Here is a 26,061-nt window from a genome sequence, read left to right on the forward strand (position 1 = left end):
CACGTTGTTAAACTTTAATATACTTTTATTGTTTGGATACTGAAAGTCATTTTTTATTTCATTCTAATCTTATTTCCTTAATAAGGATTTATAGAAATCTGAAGGAATACAGCATATTTTGAGACAGTAGATTTAATAAGAGATAGATGCTTTTCAAAGTGAGTAGTCTCAGTATTACTTTTTTCTCCTAGATTCTTTTCTATCCAAAGTTATAAAAAGGTGAGTTAGAAAAGTTGCTTGAAAAAAGTTATAGCACTAAAGATTTAGTGGTTTGCTTTTTTAATGGGTTAAAAGAGTTATTTATCTGTGTAAGAATGAAAATAGTGTACTTTCAGAAAATATCCTTGTACAAACATGGAGATTGTGTGTCATATTTTAATGTTACCTCATATTTAATTGTTAGGTTACCATCAGTGTTTTTGAAATTTATCATTCTGAATGTTAGAATTATTTTTAAATTGTTTTAACTATAAAAGTAATATGTGAAAACTTATTGTAAGAAATTTAAAAATTTAATTTGTCTCCTTTGACTCTTCTCCCAGTATTCCCCTTCTCCAACCCAATTCACAGGCCTTGAATCTATCTTTATTATAAGGGTACATATTTTGAACTTTGATTATCTGACATTTTTACAGGCATATCTGTCAAAAAATAAGAAAAAAAATGATGAATGAGTCATATGGAAAAGTATCAGTAGCATGGGGATAGTTCAAAAAACATAGAAATATTCAAGTATTAATAAATAAAAGAGGAATGATCCGGTTTTAGAAAATTCTTCACATATTGTTTCCTGCTCCAGAGATAAGACTTTGTAACATCTTCTTTGACTGGCTCACAAATATCCCATCTCTAGTATTTTAGCATCTTAGTAGCCATTATTCTCTTTTATTACTGGATAGAAATAGGAGGATTAAGTCTAAAGAAGAAAAGGGGTTGGAAAACATGTTTTTATTTAACCTTTACCTGTTATTTACCATGTATTTTATATTTATTCAACTGTCATAGCTACCCTATGAAGCAGTTACTAATATCATTGCCATTTACAAATGAGAAACTGAGGTAGAGGATTTAAGTAACATATCTAAGGACATACAGCTTCAGAGTGGTAGAGCCAGGAATCAAATTTAGCTAGCTCCTGAGCCTAAACTTTGATTTCATTAGGCTGCCTTTTTTGGTTGCCTTTCTAGACAAGATCACTAGTAATTATTCCTGGCATTTCTTGGGATAGAGTCATAGGATCTTCATGCTTCCAACAGCTTAGTGACTAAGGGTTTGGTCAGGAAAATGGAAGTCACTTTATGGTGAATCATGGCCTTATACCACTCAGCATAGCTGAGGGCATGGATATCGAGAAAGCTGTCACCGTAGGTTGTAGGAGCTCTGCTGAGCATCAGAGAAACTGTCAATGAAATATCTATCCTGAAGCACCAGGCAAGTGGTAGGAACTGACTTTGGGTCAGAGAACTTGACAGTGAAGACCCCAGCCTGAACATCACTGATGAGTAGGTAGAAAAGTCAGAGTTTGTGGGGAAGTCTGCAAAGCCTGCCAAGACTGTGAAGTGGGAGCTAATGGAAAGGTCTGCAAGGCTGCAGCATCTGAAAAAGCCAAGCATCTGACTCACATGACCTCCTGAGATAAAATGGCCTTCACTTTACTTATCTGCTTCAAATATGAGGTTCCTGACATGGAACTATACAGGGAAGGGGACTGTGTGAAATGTGGTTTCCAGCCTTAGACAGAGTAAGCAAGGTGGTGGTGGTATGTGCCAGATTGACCAGTCCTTTAGCAAAAAGTCACTTAATATTGCAATCATTTAATTTTTTCAGATAAATAGATGTGCACATTTTTTAAGATAGCTAATTTCTCATTAAATTATTCCTGTGTTAATGAAATTTTGATCATTAGCATATTGATTAAGAGGTTTTTTAAAAACTTAAATAACATTTATTTAATTAGAAATATATATGGATATGACTTCTAATTATGCTTGAGAAGATAACCAACTATTTAAAATGCAATGATATTCTCCTATCTAGGACAGTTTTTTTGTAGCATTATTCTCTTTAAAAGATAAATGGTACAAAATCAAATTCTTGAGTGTTTTAGGCAGCATGAAAACCTGTAAGATAGCATAGTGTGTGGTGGAAAGTACCAGGACTCGCACAGGATAAATTAGAATTCTAGTTCATACTCTGCCAATAACCCTTTATGTGGCCTTGGATGAGTAATTTAACTTACCGTGTTTGTACTCAGTATCCTCACTTACAAAATGAACTAGATGATCTGCAATCTTTTCTAGAACCAAAAGTCTCTTTTTGAATTTCACAGTTGTATTTACTTTTTATCCCTAAGACTGTTTATGGGAGGGTTAAAATATACACATTGACATTCTAATAATCTGGAAGTGGTAATACATTGTATTTATACTATACTTCAGGGTTTTTAGTTTTGTTTTGTTTTTAAAGGTTACATTTGTTGGTAACCTTTAGTTTTTCCTTCTGGCAGTTACCTTTATTATAATCATTGTCTTCTGAAAAAATTATATGAATGATTCCAAGAAACACATGTCATCAAGTGGGCCATCAATTTTGTATACTGCAGGATGACTTATTTTCAAGATTTTATTTTTTTGATATTTTCCTTTTGCTTCATTTACAAGTGACATTCGATTGTTTTACTTAACCAGTTTTATACGGACTTTATTGTTTAAGAATAACAGAACTATGCTCTCTGAACACTTTATGAACTTTTAAGCAATAGCACACTTTTTACTCTATTACTGGTCTAAGGCTTGTAGGCAGGAGTGAGGTGGATGCTGAAGGAAAGAATACAATCAGACTGTCTCACTAATTAAATTTTGAGGATTCTCATTCATTCAGTTTATTTTTAAAGAGAGGAATGAATAGTTTTAAAAATAAATTATTTGCCTTGCATTTTATTTTCAATTTGTTTAGTGTCTTTGAATCTAAGACTCCATATGGTCAGACATGTCAGATAACTTCTTAGATATTTTCTCTGAGCCCTCTCTCCTCCAGCTCTAATGTGAATTGATTTTTTGTTATCCTTGAACTTTGTCTCATCATCATCCTGGAAATTCTTTTTAACCTTTGATGAGTGGAATTTCCTGTTGTTTGCATTTCAGTTTCTTTTTTCATTTAGTCCCTTATCTTGATAGGGCAGTGCTTTCAGTGACTTATTCAGTAAAGATTAATGAGAGGTAAATTTTTTGAGATCTTACATGTCTAAAAATGTTTTATATTTCATTAGTTATTAGGCTGTGTATAAAATACTACGTATTTTTTAAAAGCATCACTTGACTGACTTACAGTATTGCTTTCTGCATTTTTAACTTTTTCTTTTTTTCTTCTGTTGAAACTCTTAGGATTTTCTTTTTCTGATTTAGGACGAGTATGTACTTTTATTGTTTCTTTTAATAGCAGATGTTCTTATTGCATGATTGCAAAGCCTTCTTTTATACCTTTATGAATATTAATTATATTTTCAAAAATTTTTTCTGAATCACCGTCATCATTGTCTGTGTTTCCTCTGGTTTCCTTATTTCTATTCAAGTTCATCTCTTTCATGTTGAAGCTTTCAGATGCCTAGGGATCTTTGGATGTCCACTCATATTTTGTTCTAAAAAAGGTAATTAAGTTTGTGTAGAGCTAATAAACCCATTGTTTTCCCTGTAGGGTGATTTTATGATCTGGGGGTTTTTTCTTTGGGAACCCCCTAAATGTCAGTATCTGTAGGTTTTTTCCACATTAATTCAGTAGAAGTATGCTCTCATCTCCTACGTGGTAGCTATAATTTTGACTGTCAGACTCCTGGGCAGGTGAGGAGAAAGGGGCTAAAGGTCTCATGGTCTAGAAAGCAGAATTGCATTAAAGCTTCCTGATTTCTGTTTGCTACCTCCTTGCTCCCTTCTCTGTGCATAACCCTTTGTACAAAGTCTGTCTGGTTCTTTTTCTCCAAAGATTGTGCCTCCTGTGTCCTGTGGGAGAGGGGTAATCTTTTGACTGCGTAAGGAGGGAGTGAAATCCTTATACCTTTATGTTACTAAAATTTAACCCAGAGTAGCATTTTATTTCTTATCTGAGTTTGTGATTGTAATATACTTAGGGATTTTGTTTTTCAGGCATTACTACTGTTAAATGCCCCATTTCCATCTATAGAATGATAGCTTTAATAAATTCATTTAGTGTATACATTTGATTTCCACAGTGTTGTAGGCAGAATAATGCCTCCCCTCCCCTGCAAAGATATCCATATCCTAATTCCCTGAACTTGTTTATGTGTTACCTTACATGGCAAAACAGGCTTTGCAGGTATGATTAAAGTTATGGACCTTGAGATGGGAAGATGAAGCAGTATTGTATGGGCTCAATCCAATTACATGAGTACCTAAAAGGCAAGGACCTTCCCTGGCTGTAAGTAAGAGGGACATGTGATTGCAGACAATGGGTCAGAGATATGCAGCATTCCTGCCTTTGAAGATGGAAGAAGGGGGTCATGGACCAAGGAATGTTGGCAATCTCTAGGAGATGGAAAAAGCAAGCAAACTGATTCTCTTCCTAGAGCCTCCAGAAAGGAATGCAGCCTGCCAACACCTTGATTTTAGCCCTGCGAGGCTTATGGTGTATCATTGTGGTTTTGATATGGATTTCTTTGTTGGCTAATGACACTTGATATTTTAAAAGAAAAAAAATGATGCAGCCCCTTGTCCCTTTCTATTATCTATGCTATGTTACATAGTGCAAAAATGATGTTCTAGTTGGACTCTTAAACAGGTGAAAAGTGACAGATTGTAGCTCTGTTGTAAAGCATTAATTAATCCTCTGTCATTATTGTCATCCTTCCTCAGTTTTAGCTCATATGAACTAAGAAAACAAAACCTAATGTGATAGTATGATGAAGTTCTAAAAAAATACTCTGAGAAGTAATTACTTGAAACAGTATTCACATAGCACTATTTTGTTTTGCTGCCCTTGTCACAATTGTAATTACATTTTTTGGTATGTTTATTATACCAGTATAGTAAGTGAATGAACAGAGACTCTTTATATAATAAAGACCTGGTCATTTATCTTTAAATATTTAAACTTCTGTTACATGAATGCTAGGATAAGTTCAGATAGTAAAACTGGGGCCAACAATTAGAACTGTCTTATATGGAACGTGCTGCCTTGTTATCTGGAATAATAGAGGCTGTATGACTATGAGGGATATTTTTGGAAGGGCTTTCTGCATTGGATAGAGAGTGCTATATGAAATAACATTTGCTTTTAATTTTAAGATGTGTGAAATAGTCATGATTAAATCTAAATTCATTTGACCTCAATATGTTGTGGGTTTCTTATTTGCATTTCTAATCCAATAGCCATCTTTCTTCTCATGGTTACTCAGAGGCCTGCTTATCCAGGTACCTCATGCCTTCGCTTACAATTCCAGTATCTTGTCTGGATCCTGTGTTTAGTTATTTTAGTAATGCTGTTGCTACTGTCCTTGATTTTTTTTATCCTCTTGCCAATCTGAACTCTTTCTTTTTCTGTTCCTGCCTGAGGGTTGTTCAGCGTCACAAGTAAGTGTGTTCCTTTGAAAATTTTTTTCCAATTTGTTAGGCATTTTCTCCATATCCATCTTTAGGGTGAATGTAGTTTTATATCATTATTAAGGGCATTAAAATTATGACTGACTTAAATTTAAGAACAGTTTTGATTATAGTGAGAATTTGAAAGATCTGAGCAGTATGTGACTTTGTTTTTATCCTTCATGTTAGTTGCACTTACTGTATTTATAAATAATTATCCATTTAATTGTTTGGTATCCATAGACTCATGGACCTGAAACTATAGAATTACTCTGAAGGAAGCCTGGGATGCTTCTCTTTAAGAACCTTGTTACTTAGTTTCTCTGCTTTTTTTTTTTTTTTTAAATGTGGAGACTTTTCGCTTGCTTTTAGGCAAGGATATTACTTTTGAAGAAAATATAAATTAGCTTACCCATGTTCCTTTTGAAGTTACTTTAAAGTTGATGTTTGTACTTTTTGGCATATTTTCTAATAACTTTAATGTAACTTGAAAGCTTTCAGATTTTCTTTTCGTTTTCTTTACACTCTGTCATCTGGTGACTTTTCATCTTTTATACAAGTGCCAAAGGGACTTGTTGGGACTATCTTTCCATAGTCTTTTACACATGGTGAATCATCTTCTGCTCTCTTTGAAGTTGTCAGATCTTTCTTTCTGTCTCATACATTTTTATATTGTTTTATATATCTCCTGTTTTGGGAAGATAATTGCAATAAAAAGTCAAAGTACTTTTTAGCAGCTTTGACTGAAACCATATTGTTTTTCAGGATGCACCTTTTCTTATAGATCATTATTTTGGAAATAGACTTAAACACATCGTTAATCTGTTTTCCATTTTATTTAACACTACAAATCAATAGCCTGTTACAAGTGGCAGTCTTCATCTGAGAGATAATCAAATATCCTAGTGTCTGCTTTCATTATGTTTGTTTTTAAAATAGTTTTACACATATGCAAAGTAGTATCCTATTTAACATAGAGCTTCCGTCCTGAGAATTTGAAAATCTGGGATATGTTTCACATACATATAGTTTTTTAGATGCTAGTTTAGTAGAAATACAGAAACATTTGGATTCAGCATTACTGAAATAACTAAAGTCTACTAGGCATTCATTGTGCCCATGTCTTAATTTACTTGTTATCTTTATACTGACTGTTTTGATTAAATTAATACAGTTCTGGGAAGAGAGGGTTATTTGCGGGGGCTTTAGATATCAGAGTTATTATTGAGTTTATTATCAGACCCAAGGTGACCTCTGAAGTACTGAACAGATTATATAACCTGTGTCTGTCATAGATCCTTAGAAGAAACCCCTAGCAAAAAGTTTCGTGGTGAACTAAACCATATTTAACTTATTTGGAAGCTCACTTGGAAGAGATCCACTGTGGGTGTCCTTATGTCAAGTAGTCTCATTCAGAACCCAAGGGCTCCTGCTATGCTTTTTGCCTCTTGGAAAGTCATCATTTTTATTTACTTCCAGGAGTATGAAATGAAGAGAACAAGGATTAGGCAGAGCTTCAGGATTTTACCTATTTCGAATATGCCATTATCTATGAGAAGGGTTTTATAGAAACATTTATTATGTAAAATATATCTTTTTTATTTTGTGTTTTTAGGCTTATGGTTATTTTAATTTATAGTGTTAGCGAAATTGGTCATGATATTCTTTTTGTTTTCCACCTATTTTCCTAACCCTGTTAATATAGATTAGATACAAATAAACTCTACAGCCAGTTGACAAGAAGGGAAAACACTCATTTTTGGTGATCACCATTCCATCTGTTGTATGTTGATAGCCAATAGAAACAGATGGTGCTTTGTTCACACCTTGTTTATATATAAATAACATTCCTCTTTTGAATATTTTATGAACTATAATATATGATTATTTTCAATATATTGTTTTATAGTTGGAAAACAGATACTTATGTTTTTAAGTAAATATACATATGTATACACATACTGTATGTATATTTCATTGACACATTTTGAACAGTTGCCAGACAGCCCTGACATTTATTCCTCAGCATAAGTCTGAAGATATTTTAGCTTGACCGAGGTTTTCAAGGTTTGACTTAAGTGTCCTAATTAACATTGAATTTGGAATTTTGCTCATAAATAAGAATTTTCTCTTTATTTTATATATAAATTACATAGGAAGGCATTCTTTATGTTTCATCTAACCACATATGGTTTATTTATTGTCATTTGTATAAATGTTGATTTGTCATCAAAAAGATAAGTGTTGAATTTAGAGAAGTTAGTGTACAAATGAATGTGTGAAATCCATCTTGGTGTTATCAAAGATGTTGAGACACTGTCTTTTAGTTTTAGGTTTGGTTCATCTGTGAAAGGAATCATTCTAACCTTGGGAAAATCATCATGCATCTGACTTAATTATAGATTAAAATAACCCAGCTCTAAAGAATTAATTAAAATTTGGTAGATGTTTTCTAGTCCAAATGAGTGAAGTTATTGAAACATTTCATTATTTGTTTCAGATGAATAAGCTATTAAAATGATGCCTGTAGCTAAAAATGTTTTATTCTTTCCTAACTTAGGTACATTGTCTCTAATACCATGCCCCTTTTTGTGGACAATTTTATTACCTCCTGTTTTCAAGTAAATGTACCAAAGACAGGTAAAGGGTCAGGTGATCTAAGCAGCTCAGATTGTCAGTGTTCCCTAAGCAAATGAAGTTCTTAAAAAATAAAAAAGAAGAAAAGAATAGAAATGTGTCAAGATTTGGAATGATTTTCAATCTTTCATTTACTTTTAATAGTTTAATAATTGCAAAAGGAAGCACAATTTGGAAATCTTCAGTCAGTCATTTGGAATGTCTAGATAACATATCTGTGTTAAGTTCTAAAGCACATACTTGTTAAATAATTTTTTTCCTTCTTCCACACACTGTGTTCTCCCTTCTGCTTTTTTAATCTTGCTTCTAAAATAGTGTCAACCTCAGTGTATACCATGAAATGACCACCTGGTTATGACTACTTCTGTACATCTAATTTGGGGCAAGCTCTTTGATTACTGAAATTTGTTGGATGAGCCAAATGGTTTGTTTGTTTGTTTGTTTTTTCCATTGTTTCTCTCTCTTTTTAACTCCCCTTACATTTTCTGATTCATTCAGGCATACCATGTCTAAGGTATCTTGTCTGTTATGATTGTAGACAGGTATGAGTTATAACAGTTACAGTTGCTGCCACCTCATTAAAGTTAGAGAAAACCCCCACAATTCTCAGCATTTTATTTTCTTGGGTGGAGGACTTGATATTATAAAGTGTTGTGTTTGGAATAAATCCTCTTTAATTTTGAAATACTGGTTGTGTGATAAATGCTAAAGAAGCTTCCTGTAAGTTATTTTGGTAATGGATCATGTTAGTCATTGTATGTATAGGGTGCCAAATTGGGTAGAATATAGTGTTAGATGAGGTATTTAGATCTCCTCTCCATTGGGTAAGTTGTCTCATTTACTTGCTTCAAAATAAAAAAGCTCTTCATTTAATTATCGCAGTGTTATTTAAATATTCAAGTGGGAGTAAGAGATTTGCTCTCTTATGATTTTTCTCATCTCTACTTGGGATTAAATTATTAATCTTGGATTTGTCATGTGAGAAAAATCGCTGAACTGAAAGTTGAGAAACTTAGGTTTGACGTTTACCTCTGTCAGTTATCAGCTGTGTGATCATCAAGTCACTTCCCTGGCCTGCTTTCTCAGAGCGCTAAGATGCTGCAATTTCATATTGCTTGCAACAGCTCTGTTTTCCTGGCTAGAAATTGTTTATGTTGCTTATGTTTAGTTATTTGAAATTACTGCAAGGAGTACATCAGTGATTACCCTTTTGTAATATTGAGTTGGCCAAAAAGTTCATTCAGGTTTTTCTATACCATCTTATGGAAGAACAAACTTTTTGGCCAACCCAATACATGCAGTTAATTTAAAATGACTGTTTTAGTTAACTATACATTTATTCATTTTTAAAATATTTCTTTAATAAAATATAATGAAAAGGAATTTATAAATGTAGAGATATGTAATTACGTTATTATGTGATAGAATGATTGTGTGGCATTATGCTTTATGGTGCTAATTGCAGTATGGGTATGAAAAACTTCCAACTGATGGACTCAAACCAGATGTTCAGAGATTTAAAGTATTAATAGAAATGGTAAATACACATCTTCAAAATAATTGGAAACGTGAACTTGGAGCATTCACATATATACTTCAAAAAGTAATTCAGTGATTAGATGATTCAAAAACTAGATGACTCAACAAAAGGTGGGTTGAATGAAGAGAAATATGGAAATGTGTGAAGGCCTGTTGAGCATTCTTTAGATGTGTATAGAACTAAAATAAGTAATTTGAATATTTTCCCTTTGATATTGGTTATTAATTTTGATCACCTTATTGAAATGGCTGTATGCACAAATTATGCAAATTGAAAATAGATTACTAGAGAAGGGAACAATAATATAATTTACCCTTTTTGTCAGTTGTTTTATCATCTGTATTATCTAGTGTATTCATTTGTGAGTTTCAATCTAAACACATTATTTTATTAAAACAAATTTATTGAATTTTTATGTAATATGTATTGTATTAAGTTTAATTGGGTCTAGAGAGATGAATATGACGTGATCCTTACTAGTTTTGGGGTAAATTGTGTTGGGGGACAGAAATTGAAGCAGAAAGGAAAGAAATGTCACAGAAGGGGAAGATGAACATACAAAGAGCTAGCCATCAGGTTTTAATTAGAACTTGGATAAGTGCCATCAATATTAAGGACTGTTTTCAAACTTTAATGTGTGTATGACTTACTTGGGGATCTTGTTAAAAGGCAGGTTCTAATTCAGTGTGTTGTTAATGGGCTTGAGAGTCTTGATTTGTAACTCCCAGGGGATGCCAGTGCTTACAAATCATGATTGATATTTTGAGGAGCAAGGCTTAGTACTAATTCTTTGGAAGTAAGAATAGATATAGGGCCTGCATTTAAAACCTTTTCCTAGGTACAGTCTTACTTTTTCTTCCTAATTTCTTCTATAATGTAATTAAAACATACTTATTGGCAATATAAATGTAAATGAATATGTAGTCTATAAATTTACTTGTTTTGAGTGACTGCTTTAGTCAACTCTTGATTATCTAGGGGCAGGTTAAACAGTGTGCAGTTAGCCAGGGCACTATATAACAAGTGACTTGGTATTGTGCATAATTGAAATGACGGTAATTTGAAAAACATCAATATTTTTTATATTGTACAGCAATTCTCTTTAGAATCATTTGGTACCTACTGTAACGTGGGAATGTTCCTTAATGAGTCAGACTGTTTTCCTTGCTCAGTTCCTGCATTCAGACAAAATAATTTTGGGGAGTGGTGCCTCCTTTCTCTTCCAGTCTCTAAAAAGCAGTGATCTTCACATGGGGATTATAAATCTCCAGAGGCTGTGCTGCATGAGTGGAGATTTTTAACGTACTGGCTGCAAATACTATTGTACTTATATTACTTTCAAACATGGATGCCATCTTTCAAATGGGAAATGTGTTTGAAATGTAGGATATAAGTTTTAAGTAAATAAGCTTAAGTCACTTATACCGTGTTGTTTTTAGTTTTATTTTAACTAGGATTAGGAGACACATGAGACATTTGCCTCCCACTTTTTTATAGCTGTTAAAGATTGTTCTTTTATGTTACTCAAATGTGTTTGTGTGCATGCATGCACACACACATAGGCATATGATAGATGAGAATCCAGGTTTAGCATTTTAGCTCTAGAAGTCTATCTGATAAGTTAAGAAAATTTAAATGTTCAAATCATCATTGTGTGACATGCATGAGATATTCAGAAATCTTCAAGCTAATTTTGTAGAATTTATTTTTCTTATCAGATGCCTGTGTTATTTAAAAGTAAGGCACCATCACTGTAGAGTATATTTAATTTATCATGTTTTTATTTCCTGTGACATAAATTGTAACAAAGTGCAATAGAGCAGTACAACATTAATTAGAAATACTAATTTTCCAAGTGCTTTAACCTAAGCAATAACATTTAAGAGACTCTATTTTTGTTATTAATTAAACATTAGATATTTTTGTGGATTTTTCTTTTTTTCTTTTATTTTAGAGAACCAGAGGACGAAAACGAAGCTTCATTCCTGAGGAAGAAAAACATGAGGTTGGAATAAGTTAAGCATATTTTACACAATCTAAATTTGAGAAACTTTCTTGCTTAAAATTATTTCTGTTTTCCTCGTATTCTGATTTTATGTTTTGTTTTGTCCTCCCTTGCATGCAGGAGAGAGTTCCTAGAGAGAGAAGACAAAGGCAGTCTGTGTTACAAAAGAAGCCCAAGGCTGAAGATTTACGAACTGAATGTGCAACTTGCAAGGGAACTGGAGACAACGAAAATCTTGTCAGGTAAGCTGGATGCTCAGACCTTGTCTTTAGGGGATTAAGGCTCCATCTTCATCATTTTCTCATCACAGATATAATGGGGAAAAAATCACAGTATAGGACCTTTCTTAAAATCTTATTTAGTGGAAACAGTACTTTAGAAACAGGTTTCATCCGCTTAGTAACTTAGTAACCTGCTACTAATCATGGTTATTCTCTGGATTTAGATGTAATTAAGAGTGATAATCTGGATTTTGAATGAAAGAGAATTAATTTTCCCTTGACAAGAGAAGTTGACTGTGCTTTGTATATAGAGGCCACAAAAATATATAATTTGATCCAAACACTTTGTGTTAAGATTATTGTTTTATGTCATAAAACAATGAAATTACTAAGTTCTGTTAACATGTTATAAAAGTTAAAGTTTATTAGCAGTAATGATAAGACACTTTTTATTGACAAGAGCTTCGTTAGCACTTCCTTATCATTTTTCAAAACAATGTGTTAAATGCTTCTCTCTTATGAAATAAAGAAAGGTGAAAAGATGGCCTAGAAAGACATTTTTTGTTTTTTATTTTGTTTTCTTCTTTGTTTCTTTGTTTTGTTTTGTTACTTTTTTTTTTTTTTAAGTCAGACATAATTCTAATCAGGAGTCTCAGCTGGTATGGCACAGTGGCTACTCCTGAGGGTCCAGAGACTGCTAATTTTAGCCATTTGCGTCTCTTGCTGAGATGAAGAAATTGCTCAAAGCCCTGGGTGATATGAAAGGGAGGGGGGTGTGGTCAAAAGAAGACCTCATCTAAATAAAAGAGGTATCCTCTTTCAAAGGACAGTGACACAAAGAATGTTTTAGTATGTTGTGGGAACACTTTCTGATTTCCTTAAAAAATTGTCTTTTGATAAAGCCCTATTAAACTAATTCATGGCACAGAAATTAAATGTTTCAAAAAGAATAAGTTGATAAAAATGTGTATTAATACTGTTATAAGATTTTAAATATTTGCTTCCAAAATGTCGTTTGTCATTGAAAGTATAATTTGTTTTAATTCCTTAAGTAGAGGCATGTGGTTTTAAATTTCATGAATTTTTTATACCATCATTGAAGAAGATAATGAGAGTAAAAATTCCAGTGAAGAAACACAAAGTTCTTCAACAAAGTTGAGAAAGTCTATAATATTAGACCACTGTTTTTTGAAATAGTTTATGTAGAATATCATGAGAGCTCTCCTGGAGGTTAAACTCGTTTAAGTTTAGGGTACATTAGTTCTAATATCAGAAGATATACATTAATAATTCTGACTGCAACATAATTTTCTGATTTATGTAAAAAAAAAAAAGAAATCCCAAGCATAAGCATAACATAGTGGAGTGCATAAAACAACAAAACAATAAAAATAAACAAAAAAAATTATAAAAACAATCTTACATCATGAACAAAAATTCAGTCTAGAAGAAAATTCACATGGGGGTTGAGGGTGGCATTGTGGAGCACAATTATTTTGAAACAATAATTAAAAGCTTAGGAGAGCTGGTTATCCTCTTTTTAATTTAAATATCTACCTCTAATTTATTTTTTTAAGATAGTAGGTTGATTCAGGCCTTTTTGCTATAGGCCCTATATGTTTTTGCCAGGATTTTATTTTATTTATTTGCTCATGTATTTGAAAGAAAGAACCTAGAAAATAAATACAACTTTTATTTTAAAAACCACTTTATAACAGGAGCATCTCCAAGACACTGCATTATAGTTGTCTTAAAAAAAAAATAGGTAGCATCTTTCTTCTTCGATTCTTGATAAGATTTTTAATTAATATTAGCCTTTCCTCTCATTTAATTAATTCCTGTTATAAAAATTTCATCCTTAATTGCTTATTAAAATATTCTAGTGTCGGATTTTTGTGAAAGTCTTATGGAAGGTAAAGATATTTTTGTTACTCCAGAAATGATGGATATACAAAGTCTTCTTCCTTGGTTTTGCCTTGTTAAGAAGATAACATCACAGATTTTCTGCAAAGGTTTTAAAGAGGTAATGAAGAGGGAATTAAATGTTTTATAAATATTATATATTAACAGTGTTTCTGAGGAAAAAATAAGCTGGATATAAAGCAGTGCCATAAATGTTTTATGGTTATAATGTGATTGTTCTTTAAAAAATGTATATATATTATATATATCCATACACACACACACACACACACACACACACACACACACACACACACACACATTCAGTTTAAGCACATTGCTCTTGGGTTAAAGAAGAATTTTATGTAGAATTTCTTATGTTTAAAAAGGTACTCTTATAAGCTGATATCTGCCATTTCCCCTAACACATCTCTTTTATTTTGTAATTGGCACCATCATTGTTTGCAAATCCTCCTCAAAAGTCCACACTTTTATGATTAAGTTGCATCTTAAAATATTATGTACACATGCCATTTTTTAACTTTAATTTTAAAACATTTTAAATTAGACTTTAGTTTCCCTAAAGATATATTTCAGTGCTTGATCATTATATTTATTATGTATGTCTATTAAGTTCTCTTATAAAATTAAACTTCTTGGGTCATAATTTAATTAATCTTTTATTGAATATACTGTATTTTCTCAGGTTCCTTTGAACTAATGTACATGACTCATTAAAATCAGCTGTTTAGCAATTTGATTTTGAAACCACACTTCTCTATGTAATTCAGGCTATATTAAAAGTTTTCTCATTTTTTCCTTTTTTCAGTTATTTTTATATGTGTATATGTTAATTTACATGTGTAATTTTGTGATATTACTAGGAAATTGCATTCAGTTTATCAGTTAACTGTAATAGTAGGTTCCAAATGTTATTTTCTGTTTTGCCTTTAAGTTTTTCTCAGGTCTTTGGCAAGTAATTTAGCATTTCTGTGTCTTAGTTTTTTCCTGTTGTACTTGATCAGAATCATACTGTGCTCCATTACTGGCTTTGTGAGTAATTCTGTATAAAATAGTAGGGCAGTGATACTACTTATTAATTTAAAGAATACATATATGTGGGCTGTGAAATCAGGGTTCCAGTTGGCAAATACTTTATGGTAATAATATAAATGCATATTTTTTACCTTTCAGAGAATGTGCGTGTCCTGTTTTTGTATATAATTATTCCTTCAATATGGGGGGACAAAAAAATTGAATTTGTTGAAACATGTTCCCTAAAATGTTTAGACTAAACTATTTCCACTAAACATGGGAAATACGAAAATTACCAAGGTCTTAAAGAGAATGATGGTTTACAGTATCATGTGGATTTTTTTTTTAAATAGTGCTTTCTTTTTTGCCATCTACTTTTTAAACTTAATTAAAATTTATCTGGAAAGTTTCCAGTTGAAAATATAGTCCTTTATGTTATTTAGTGCAATTAAATGCTAAAGGCCAAATTGAAACTGTCTTGAAATTGTTTGGTCTTTTGGGGTATTTATCTCTTTGCTATGGATGTTCATTGTTGGAGGTACTTTTGAGCCCTTAGTGATATCTTACTTGGTTTTGCTTCCACAGTTCCTGGGACATTTAATGCTCAGTAAATGCTTTGTAAATGAATGACTGTGCCACATAAGTAGTGACTGATTATTCTTTTTGAATTAATAAAATCTTTTATTATTATAATTTATTCCTAGAACAAATTGGTCACTCAGTAAAGTATTTGATGAAGATGTTTAAAAGGCTTAATAAAGGAGGATTACTTTCATGTTGCTGAAGAGTAGGGGGTAGTTTTTTTCTGTGTATTAGGTAAAGAACGAGGAATCACAAATTTGAAGTTAGTTGATACATTCATGTGACAGTAAAGGAAATGATTCTTCTTCTTGAACATATTTAATTTTCTAAAGATAGATTTTAGAGGTAGGTAGGCTTTTCTTCTCTGTAAGTCTTTATCAAATTATCAAATTAGGAGTAAGATCAAACTTCTAGGCCTCAAATTTTATCTTAACTGTGTAAACTCAATGTGACACATTTTATTACTTAATGGGAGATAGGAGGGAGACAAAAGGTCTCCTAAAACTAATAACGTTAAAATCCATTGGTCCTCTTAAATAGCATCTTTAATTTTATCTTGTGGCTATTACTTAGAAGCATTGAGGGTAAGAAATGATCTATGAAGCTATTTTACTTTTATAGCTGAGGCTACACCATTAAATGTTTGCTATATTCTCTTCCCTATTTGAGTATATGGCAAATTATATAGATATTGAACCATTTTGGTTACAAGGTTAGGATGTTTGGTGTGTTAACAATGTTGTTAGCACTTTTATTTATTTCACATTTTAAACATCTAGCTTCGGAGTGCCTTTCCCAAAACCAAATTTGATGGTATCATAAGTTATTAGGAGTACCAGCACAAATTCATATTTATTAGATTTTTATAGCAAATATTAGTGTCTTAGATAATTCAGATTTTTAATTTTTTAATTACCTTTCCTGTTATAACTGGTATGGGGGCTTATAGATTGCCTGGGTCATAGTAAGGGGTGTTTTCTCCCAGAGATTTGATTAGACTAAGAGAGTAAAGCTTAGTTGCAACTTTAGTAACTATATTCACAGAACATAAGATCACTTTAAATATATTGTTTTAAATTACTTAAAAAAAAAATGAAACCTAGTTTCATTTCTTTTACGAACAATTAAACAATTAAGATTGTGTTTGATAGATTGCTTAAAACAAATAGAATGACTTATTTTAATTATACACTTCCCAGTTTACTGTTTCTGTATACAGTCAATTTATCACACAATAATCACTCTGATAAAATTTGCATATTCATGTAGGAATATCAAGTAATTGTAAAGTGATGGTGCAAATGTGTTTTATTTGCATACGTATAAATTAGAACTTAGAAACAAATAGAAATTTTAAAATGATTTGTCTTGTAATAAATTTCAAATTGTTAACAGCATTTCCTATACAAAGACATTTCTGTCTAAACTTCTGTTTCTATTCCTTACTTTTACCTAAAATTTCAAGGATAGGTTTTAGGTTTTCGTTTTGTTTTGTCTTGTAACCCTGAGTCAGTGATTGGTATAGCACAAATTACTGTATTCTAAAGGATTGTTTCCAAAAGCTTAGATTTCTATTATTTCTTTCAACTGTGTGTGGTAAAATGTATCCCCTCATATCACCTTGATGTGCTGTGAGATATACCTCTTTCCTCAAGTTTCAGTGCTGTTAGCTCTCATATATGTTTCACTTGGCTTTTCTCTCTTGAAAGTATGACCATCCTAAAGGCATGGTCTCTGTTTTACTATCTTCATGGCTCCCATGTTCTTACTCAGAGTCACTGAGCAAAGAGCAGCTCCCCATGGTGGTTAGTGGCTTACACACTTCATAGGATGTTGCGTTAAGGAATGATTGGCCAGATATTAAATCTTCCTAATTTTTATTTTTAATATAAGAAGATTTAAAATAAAAATCTGATCTAAAAATTTAGATTTAGTATAAAAGGCAAAGATAGAGTAGCATATCAAGATGTCTCAAGAGACATATCTACTTCCTGTAACTCATAGCCTGAGGAAGTACACTGCCTAATTCTTTTATGTGAATAATGCTAGAATGTATAAAGAAATCAGCCTGAGCATTAATTAATGAAGATATTTTTCGCTCTTTTTTTGTCAAAGATAAGTAGGAAAAAAAGAATATATTACAGCTGTTTAAAGTTTCATAATGTATCATCATCCCTGATATGTTTTTTTAAATAGGTATTTTGGCAAAATATGATCTTAGTAATTTCGGTGTAGACAAAAAAATTAAGTCAAGTAAGAAAAGTGGCTGTATCTACATAGAAGTGTAATTACATGTGCTTTGTTTTAGTGTTTTTAAATCTAGACTGTGTAAACTACCTAGAGAAACAATAATTCAACTTCCCAAAAGTTGTAAATTCTGAATTAATGATGAAACAAGCTTTAACAGTATCATGGAAATATTTTTTCACTTATTAAAATGTATTTGTAAATTGTCCAATTTAGGTTTCAGGACAATATATTTAAATATTTGCTCAAGTTTAAAATATATAGGAAGTAGTTTCGGAATTGCTAACGCAAAGCACTGCAAAAATTAAATCTACTAAGTGCAATAGTTGTTTGATGGAGGGAGTGTGTGTGTGTGTGTGTGTGTGTGTGTGTGTGGTAAAAGTTACATGCAATGAAATGCATAAATAGTAAGTGACTAAATTGGTGAATTTTAACAAAAGCATGCACTCATGTAACCCCTATTTCTATCAAGATATAGAACATTTTCATCACGTCCCAAAAGCTGTGCCCTTTCCTGGTCAGTCTCTCTTCTCAAAGGCAACCACTTTTCAATTTTTTCCCCCTGTAATATCCTCTTGTAGAATTTCATATAAATGGCATGTTTAGTTTTTATTTGATGTCATCCATTTTAATGAGTATGTAAGGGAATCCCACTGTGATTTTAATGTGCATTAGGCTGAGATATATTGATGTTTAGCACATTTTCATGTGCTCACTGGCTATTTGTATATCTTCCTTTGTGAACTAATTCTTTTGCTCATTAAAAAAAAAATCAGATTGTATGTTTAGTATTTGAGTTATAGGAGTTTTTAATATATTCTGGATTTAAGTTCTTTTACAAGTACATGGTTTTCAAACATATGCTCCTTATCTATGACCTGCCTATTCATTTTCTTAATGGTGTTAGAGCAGAAGTTACTAATTTTACTAAGTCCATGTTTAGCAACTTTTTCTTTTATGATTATTGCTTTTGTTTTCTGTGTAGTCTTTGCATTAGTCCAAGTCACAAAAATTATCTCCTTTGTTTTATTCTAGAAGCTGTATGATTTATCTTTTATATTGAAATATGTGATTCACCTGAAATTAATTTTTGTTTATGGTCTCAGATAGAGTTAAGGAAGATTTGTTTATTATCCCATGTGGGTTTCCAGTTTTCTAGCACCATTTGTTGAAAATGCTTGCCTTTCCAAATTAAGTTGCTTTGGTTCCACTGTTAAATATCAATTGACTTTTTAAATGAGGGTCAATTTCTAGACTTTGTGTTCTGTTCTGTCAAGCTATGTACTTATTTCTATGCCAGTACGAATTGTCTTGATTATTGAGGCTTATGGTAAGCTCTTTTGTTGTTTTGGATCCTTTGCATTTTCATATGAATGTGAAAAAGAGCTTTCCATTTTCATTAAAAAGAAGAAAGTCTGGGTATGATACAAAAACAAAACAAACATAAAACCAACCCACAGGCAGCAACAACAACACAAATATATAAGTTGGACTTCATTCAAAATTAAAAATGTTTGTGTATCAAAAGAAATGATCAACAAAGTGAAAAGGCAACCCACAAAATGGGAGAAAATATTTGCAAATCATATATCTGATGAGGGATTGAAATCAAGAGTATAAAAAGCACGACAAATCATCCACAACAACAATGAAAAAAACCTGATTAAAATGAGCAAAGGACTTGAATAGACATCTCTCTGAAGAAGATACACAAAAGGCTGATAAACACATGAAGAGATGCTAAATATTAATCATTAGTGAAACTCAAACCCACGAGATACTGCTTCAAACCCATTAGAAAGGCTGTTATTAAACAAACAAAAATAGAAAATAAGTTTTGGGGAGGATGTGGAGAAGGAATTTTACTTCTGAGTATATACCCAAAAGAATTGAAAGCAGAGACTTAAAGAGATATTGTACATTCATATTCATGGTAGCATTATTGGCAGTAGGCAAATGGTGGAAGCAACCCGTGTCCATCAGTGGATGAATGGATAAACAAAATGTGGTATATGCATGCAGTGGGATATTACTCAACCATTAGAAGGAAATTCAAACACATGCTATAATATGGATGAACATTGGAGACCTTATGCTGAGTGAAATAAGCCAGTCGCAAATATTGTATGATTCTACTTAATATGGGATACTTAGAGTAGTCAGATTCATAGGGACAGAAAGTAGAATGGTGGTTGCCAGGAGCAGGGTGACTGGAGAGTTAGTGTTTAATGGGTACAGAGTTTCAGTTGGGTAAAATGAAAAAGTTCTGGAAATGGTTGGTGGTGATGGTTTCACAACAGTGTAAATATACTTAATGCCTAAGAAATGTACACTTAAAAATGGTTAAAATGGTAAATTTTATGTATATTTAACCACAGTTTTTGAAAAGAAGCCTACTGGGATTTTGATTAGCTTTGTGTTGAATCCGTGGATGAATTTGGGGAGCATTAACATCGTTTTCTGATCCATGAACTTGGTATATCTCTACATTTATTCAGATTTTCAGATATCCATTCTTTTTTCTCGTCAGTGGTTTTGTGGTTTTCATTGTAGAAGTCTTGCATGTCTATTATTGAATGTATTCCTAAGTAATGTTTTTTGATGCTATTGTATAAGAAATTTTTAAATATGATTTTTTTTTAACTGTTTATGCAAGTGTTGAGAGCAGCCAGGTGTTGAGTTAGTTAATTAGGATCACAAGCCAAGCTGAAAGTTACAGTTAAAATTATTTATTTGTTGCAGTAGTATAAACAAGAGGCCAAACAGTAAAGATTGCTGGTTCCTCACATGTTGCATTCTCCCCCACTGATAAGGGTCTAGTGGATCAATGCCGACATGGGGAGAGGGTAGGGCATTAATGTCACTACTGAGGCAGCCCTGGACAGAAGGCTCTTGCTGTTTAATGGCCTCAGGGGCTGGAGGGGAAGAAAAGGAGAAGGGCTAGGAAGTATAAAAGTATTGAGTCAGTGGAGAAAAGCATCTTTAAGACCCCTCAATAAGGAGATCTTGGCAGAGGTGCATGAGCAGTGTTGCAGTTAGCTTTTCCATCTGCCGTGGATGGAGGCCTCAAAAGTTGGATCAGCCTTACAATTCTGGGAGAAAACTCTCCTGGTCATGAGGTATTGCCTCTTTTATATATGTATTCTTTCTTTCTTTTCTTTTTTTTTTTTGGATTTCATTTGCTTGTGTATTGATAAGGGTTTTGTGTCTCTGTTCATGAAAGTATTATTCTTTTAATTTCTTAAGTCTTTATCAGGTTTTGTTATTGGGTTATATTGGCCTTCTAAAAGGTGTTATTAGTAAGCTGTTTTTTTAAAAGCATTTATTGATTGATTTTATTTCTTCATTGAATTTTCATTGACTTCCTCAATGAAACCATCTGGACCAGAGTTTTCTTTGTTGGGAGGTTTTTGGTAATTAATTTGATTTTTTTTTTTTTTTTTTTTTATGGCGCACGGGCTTAGTTGCTCCGTGGCATGTGGAATCTTCCCAGAGCAGGGCTCGAACCCATGTCTCCTGCCTTGGCAGGCGGATTCTTTACCACTGCGCCACCTAGGAAGTCCTAATTCGATTTTTAAAATAGGTAATAGAGCTATTGAAATTGTTTTCCTTTGTCTTAGGTTTGGTAAGGTCTTGTTTTTCAAGCAGTTTATTCATTTCATTTCAGTTGTCAGTCCCTTCTTTTCTTTAGTCATGCTTATATTTTGAATATACAACTATTTGGTTGAGATTTTTCTGCTTCCTATAATATTTCAGATCACTTTGTCTTCTTCCTTCTAAGACAAGGTCAGTATTTTCTTCTTTCATGTATCCTTCCAGACTTACATGATCCCACAGTGATCTTTTTCTTACTTTGATTGCCCTTGGGACCCACATCATGCTGTTATCCACTTGCTCGGAAATTGTCTGTGAATTTTTACTTTTTTCACCAGATTAGGCCAGGGCTTCCATTTAGTCATGATGATTTTCATAGTCCTATACAATATGGCACAGGAAGTTAATTCAGAGTAAATGCTTGTTAAGTTATTTACTGATGTGTTGCTAAATCTTATGCATTACAGCTTTATACATTGAAATAGTGTAATCTCTTTGAGGGCAGAGGCATTTCTTTAAGTCCAAATAGATTTGTTTTTTCATTTTTAATTATTAAAAACAGACTTTAAAATAGTATATACATGTTGCAAACGATGACAAAAAAGAGCAGGTAAATAATGGTTTCTGATTGACTCTGATTACTTCACTGAGAGTAGGACAACTCAGTCCAAGCTTGTCACTTGCCAGTGCTGGCAAGTCACTGCATCTCTGTGGATCTCAGTTTTCTTATTTTAATGGAGATGTCAGGCTATATCATCTCTGAGGTCTAACATAACTAGCTCTGATATTCAAAGGTTATGTGATCTTCCAGGTTCCCTTATCCATACTACCTATTTGTTTACATTCCATCAGAGGCTCTCCTGTAAACGTATACTTTCAGAATCTCTTTCTAGAGTACTCCATAACTATGTAGAATATGATTATTTTTCTTGTTTAAGTCTCTTAGAGTGGAAGCCATTCTTGTTGCCCTTTCTCTCATTTAGCTGAAGAGAAGTAGAAAATAATTCCTTTGATAAAGAGCAAATATTTCTTTTCTTTTTTAAAAAAACTACATTGAGATCTAGTTTTCATACCGTAAAAATTCAGCCATTTTAAGTACAGACTGTAATAATTTTTAATAAATTTATAGAGGTGTTCAGCTATCACTACAATCCTATTTTAGAGAATTTTCATCAGTTTAGACAGTGCTGTGCCTGTTTACTGTCAATCCTAGCTCCCACCCTCAGCCCCAGACAACCACTGTGAGTGTTCTCATCACTGGTTCCTCAGAGCCTATTCCTTTCCTGATCCATTTTTTTTCATCTTAATATTACTCTTATCCATGTTTCTGGTTAAATAAAATTAGATTTTTCTCCAAAAAAATTTTAATGCACTAAAGGCAACAAAGATTCTTTGCTGGACCAAACTTAAGTCAGGTTACTGAACTTTCTTCCAAACCCATCGGTATATTTCCTTATAAAGTCCAGTTTTATCAAGAAACCTGCTACATCAGTTAAACCAGAACCTCCCACCCTTGGTATTTGATCACCCTAGATATCTGATCAGGTTCTTCATCCTCTACCATTCTGATCACCCTGGCCTGTCTTAAGCAAAAATCCTTTTAGGTCAGTTTAGCCAGAACCCCTTTAGCCCTAATGTTTCTTCCTATTAATATCCTATCCACTGATCCCCACCATGCTCTTTGGTTATAAATTCGCACTTGCCCATACTGTATTCAGAGTTCAGCCCCGTCTTTCTCCATATAAAATGCCATTGCAATGATTCTTTTTTTTTTAATAAAGATGTTATTTATTTATTTATTTTTTAAATTAATTTATTTTATTGGCTGTGTTGGGTCTTCGTTGCTGCACACAGGCTTTCTCTAGTTGCGGCGAGTGGGGGCTACTCTTCCTTGTGGTGCACAGGCTTCTCATTACGGTGGCCTCTTGTTGCAGAGCATGGGCTCTAGGCACATGGGCTTCAGTAGTTGTGGCACACGGGCTCAATAGTTGTGGCTTATGGGCTCTAGAGCACAGGCTCAATAGTGGCGCACGGGCTTAGTTGCTCCGCGGCATGTGGTATCTTCCTGCAGCAGGGATCGAACCCGTGTCCCTTCCTTGGCAGGCGGATTCTTACCCACTGCGCCACCTAGGAAGTCCTGCAGTGCCTCTTAAATCTATCATGATGGTCCTAAATAAAGCCTGCCATACCATCTTGAATAACTGTCATTGAATACATTTTTTTCTTTAAGAAAGGAATTTCTAGTTAAAGGGATGCTTCTAATTAGAGTCTTGAAATGTGAAAAAATTATCCCATTTTTATTCTTTCTTCAACCTGATATTTCACATTGGATGTTTTTAAAACAAACCTGCTAAATTATGTGAAGAGCCTAAATGTTATTAAATTTTAAAATCTTTCAACATTTGGGGAGACAGTTTTATATAATGAATAAGTGTGGGGATTTATAGCCACTCATCTGGGTCTGAAACCTTTTTCTGTTATTTTGAGCTCTGCCCTTTATGTTCCCTGTGGCTTAATTTCTTTATCTGTAAAATAACCGTAATCAGTATTTAGCTAACCCATAGGTTGTTGGAAGATTAATTGAGATAAATACAAGTAAATGACTTTGCACAGTAGTTAGGGAATTGTAAATGCCCTATATATGCAGACAACAACTGTAATAAACCATGTAGATAATGCCTACTATGGGTCAGGTACCTCATGTGTACATTTTGAATCATTTAATCCTTATAGCTACCCTATAAGGTGGGCAATAGTATTATCTCCATTGAATTGATGGGGAAACTAAGGCATAGAGAGCTTAAATAACTTCCTAAAAGAAAGTAGTGAAACTGATATTCAGATTCAGGCAGTCTGGCTCCAGAGGCTATGCTCTTAACCGTATACAGTCTCAACATACATTCACATTTCAGCTAGAAATGTAGAATAAAACTTACCTTTGATAAATGTGTTTGTTTCAGGCTAAATGATGACATCCCTTCCAAGATCATGTCTGATGTTCTGTTTATTTTATGGTTTTCAAGACTATATTTGATGATCTTTGGTACTGTAGTGCTATAATCTTTATGCTTCTAACTATGCTGTTTGGTTTTCTTTGATAGTAAAAGATCTTAATAGCTACTTTAGCTTTTTAACTTTAGATGTTACTAAATTATTCTTTATATGTATTTTATATTAAATGAAGATCATAGCACTCATAATAAACCTGACCTTTGTAGACGTTTATCTCTGACACATTTGTTTTTTTTTTTTAATTTTTTTATTTTTTGGGGGGTACACCAGGTTCAATCTTCTGTTTTTATACACATATCCTCATATTCCCTCCCTTCCTTGACTCCCCCCCCCCCCCAACACATTTGTTTTTAAGAAAATATACTCTGTCCTTTTTTAGGGGCCAGTTACATCTTTTAAAATAACTTTAAGGTTGAAGGGTATATGGAGAAAAAAAGATTGAAGGGTATATGAATATAATGTTTACATTTTATTTATGTTATATATACATACATACATATTAAAATGATGTGTACATAATTCACACATATGACGAATAAAACCATATATATGCATTGAAGTTGCTGTTTGTGAAAATCTGTTATGCCATACATTTTTTTATCTTTTTGATCACTAGTAATTTTAATTGTGGTCACCTGTTTACTAAATGCTTTTGTCATCCCTCTGTCTTGAAGAACAATACACATTGCTCTAATTATAGAAGAAGAAATCTGAGTGTATAGGCACAATGATATGAAATTTTAGAGAGATGAATATTTGTATTAACTACCAGTTGTGGACAAAAAAAAGATCACAAGCACAGTATATTTGCATTTAGTAGATTAATTTTTGAGAATAGATATACCTCAGATATTGTCAGCCTCTTGATTACCTGTGATCCTAGGGTTTTGTTTTCAGAAGAGAAGTCATTTAAATGAGTAGAGCAATACAAGATAATAGACAAAGAATTACAGTCCTTTGAAATTTAGTGAGTTTAGCAAATAAGAACATTGTCATTTCAGAATCTTCATAAAATAAATGTCAGTTTGTTCCTTAGTTGAGAAGTTTTGCTTCAAGTTGTTTCTTTCTTCAGCATATGTGAAACTGAGACTTAAATCTCAGAAATACACAACCTCAGAATTATGTAACCTTTGGGTGATCTTGTTCAGGTTTTAAAATGTGTGTGTGTGTATGTATGTGTATTACTTATAACATTGTTGTATTTGAACAAATGCTTTCTTATGATTAAGGATAAAAATGAGAAGACATCAAACCTCATTTTTTCCCTCATTTCACCCTATTCACTTATTCTTTAGATGTGATATGTGTCATTAGTGTAAGTCTGATTTTCTACTTAATGTTGTTGACATACATGGAGAGGAAAATCAGGAATATAATTTTCTTGCTTATTAAGGGCAATCTCTCTCCCTTTTTTTTTCCAGCAGTGGTAGTGCCTTTAATATTTATCTTAATAGGCTCAAAAAATGAATCTCACTTGACAACTTAATTAGGTAACTAACCAGGAGAAATGGTGGAGAGAGTATAGGCCTAAAATTGGAGGTTGAAATCTGTGTCACCATGAGGATGCCGATAACTTTTCTGGAAACTGGTTATCTCATTGGTAAAATGAGCATTGTATTAAAATCCCATTTAATTTTCACATTCTGTGATTTTATTATACCATAGGAATGAAGAAAAAGAGAAAGAATTTCTGGG

General features: G+C 32.7%; 1 protein-coding gene across 10 annotated transcripts in view; it reads left to right on the forward strand.

Moving 5' to 3' along the window:
• The window catches only part of PHF14 (PHD finger protein 14), a 188,049-nt gene that overhangs the window by 66,926 nt on the left and 95,062 nt on the right, over nt 1–26,061 (forward strand). For 6 of the 10 annotated variants that reach the window (XR_009053116.1, XR_009053118.1, XR_009053119.1 and 3 more), the window contains exons 15-17: nt 11,723–11,773; nt 11,894–12,015; nt 13,932–14,017. Coding sequence is in view for 4 of the 10 variants with exons in the window: in XM_057730905.1 (XP_057586888.1) it covers nt 11,723–11,773; nt 11,894–12,015; nt 13,932–13,977 (219 nt within the window). In the remaining 6 variants the exon portion in view is untranslated. The remainder of the gene's footprint in view (nt 1–11,722; nt 11,774–11,893; nt 12,016–13,931; nt 14,018–26,061) is intronic. The other 4 variants (XR_009053121.1, XM_057730901.1, XM_057730903.1 and 1 more) reach the window with 1 other exon arrangement.

Source organism: Hippopotamus amphibius, chromosome 4, assembly GCF_030028045.1.
Source record: "Hippopotamus amphibius kiboko isolate mHipAmp2 chromosome 4, mHipAmp2.hap2, whole genome shotgun sequence".
NCBI lineage: Eukaryota > Metazoa > Chordata > Mammalia > Artiodactyla > Hippopotamidae > Hippopotamus > Hippopotamus amphibius.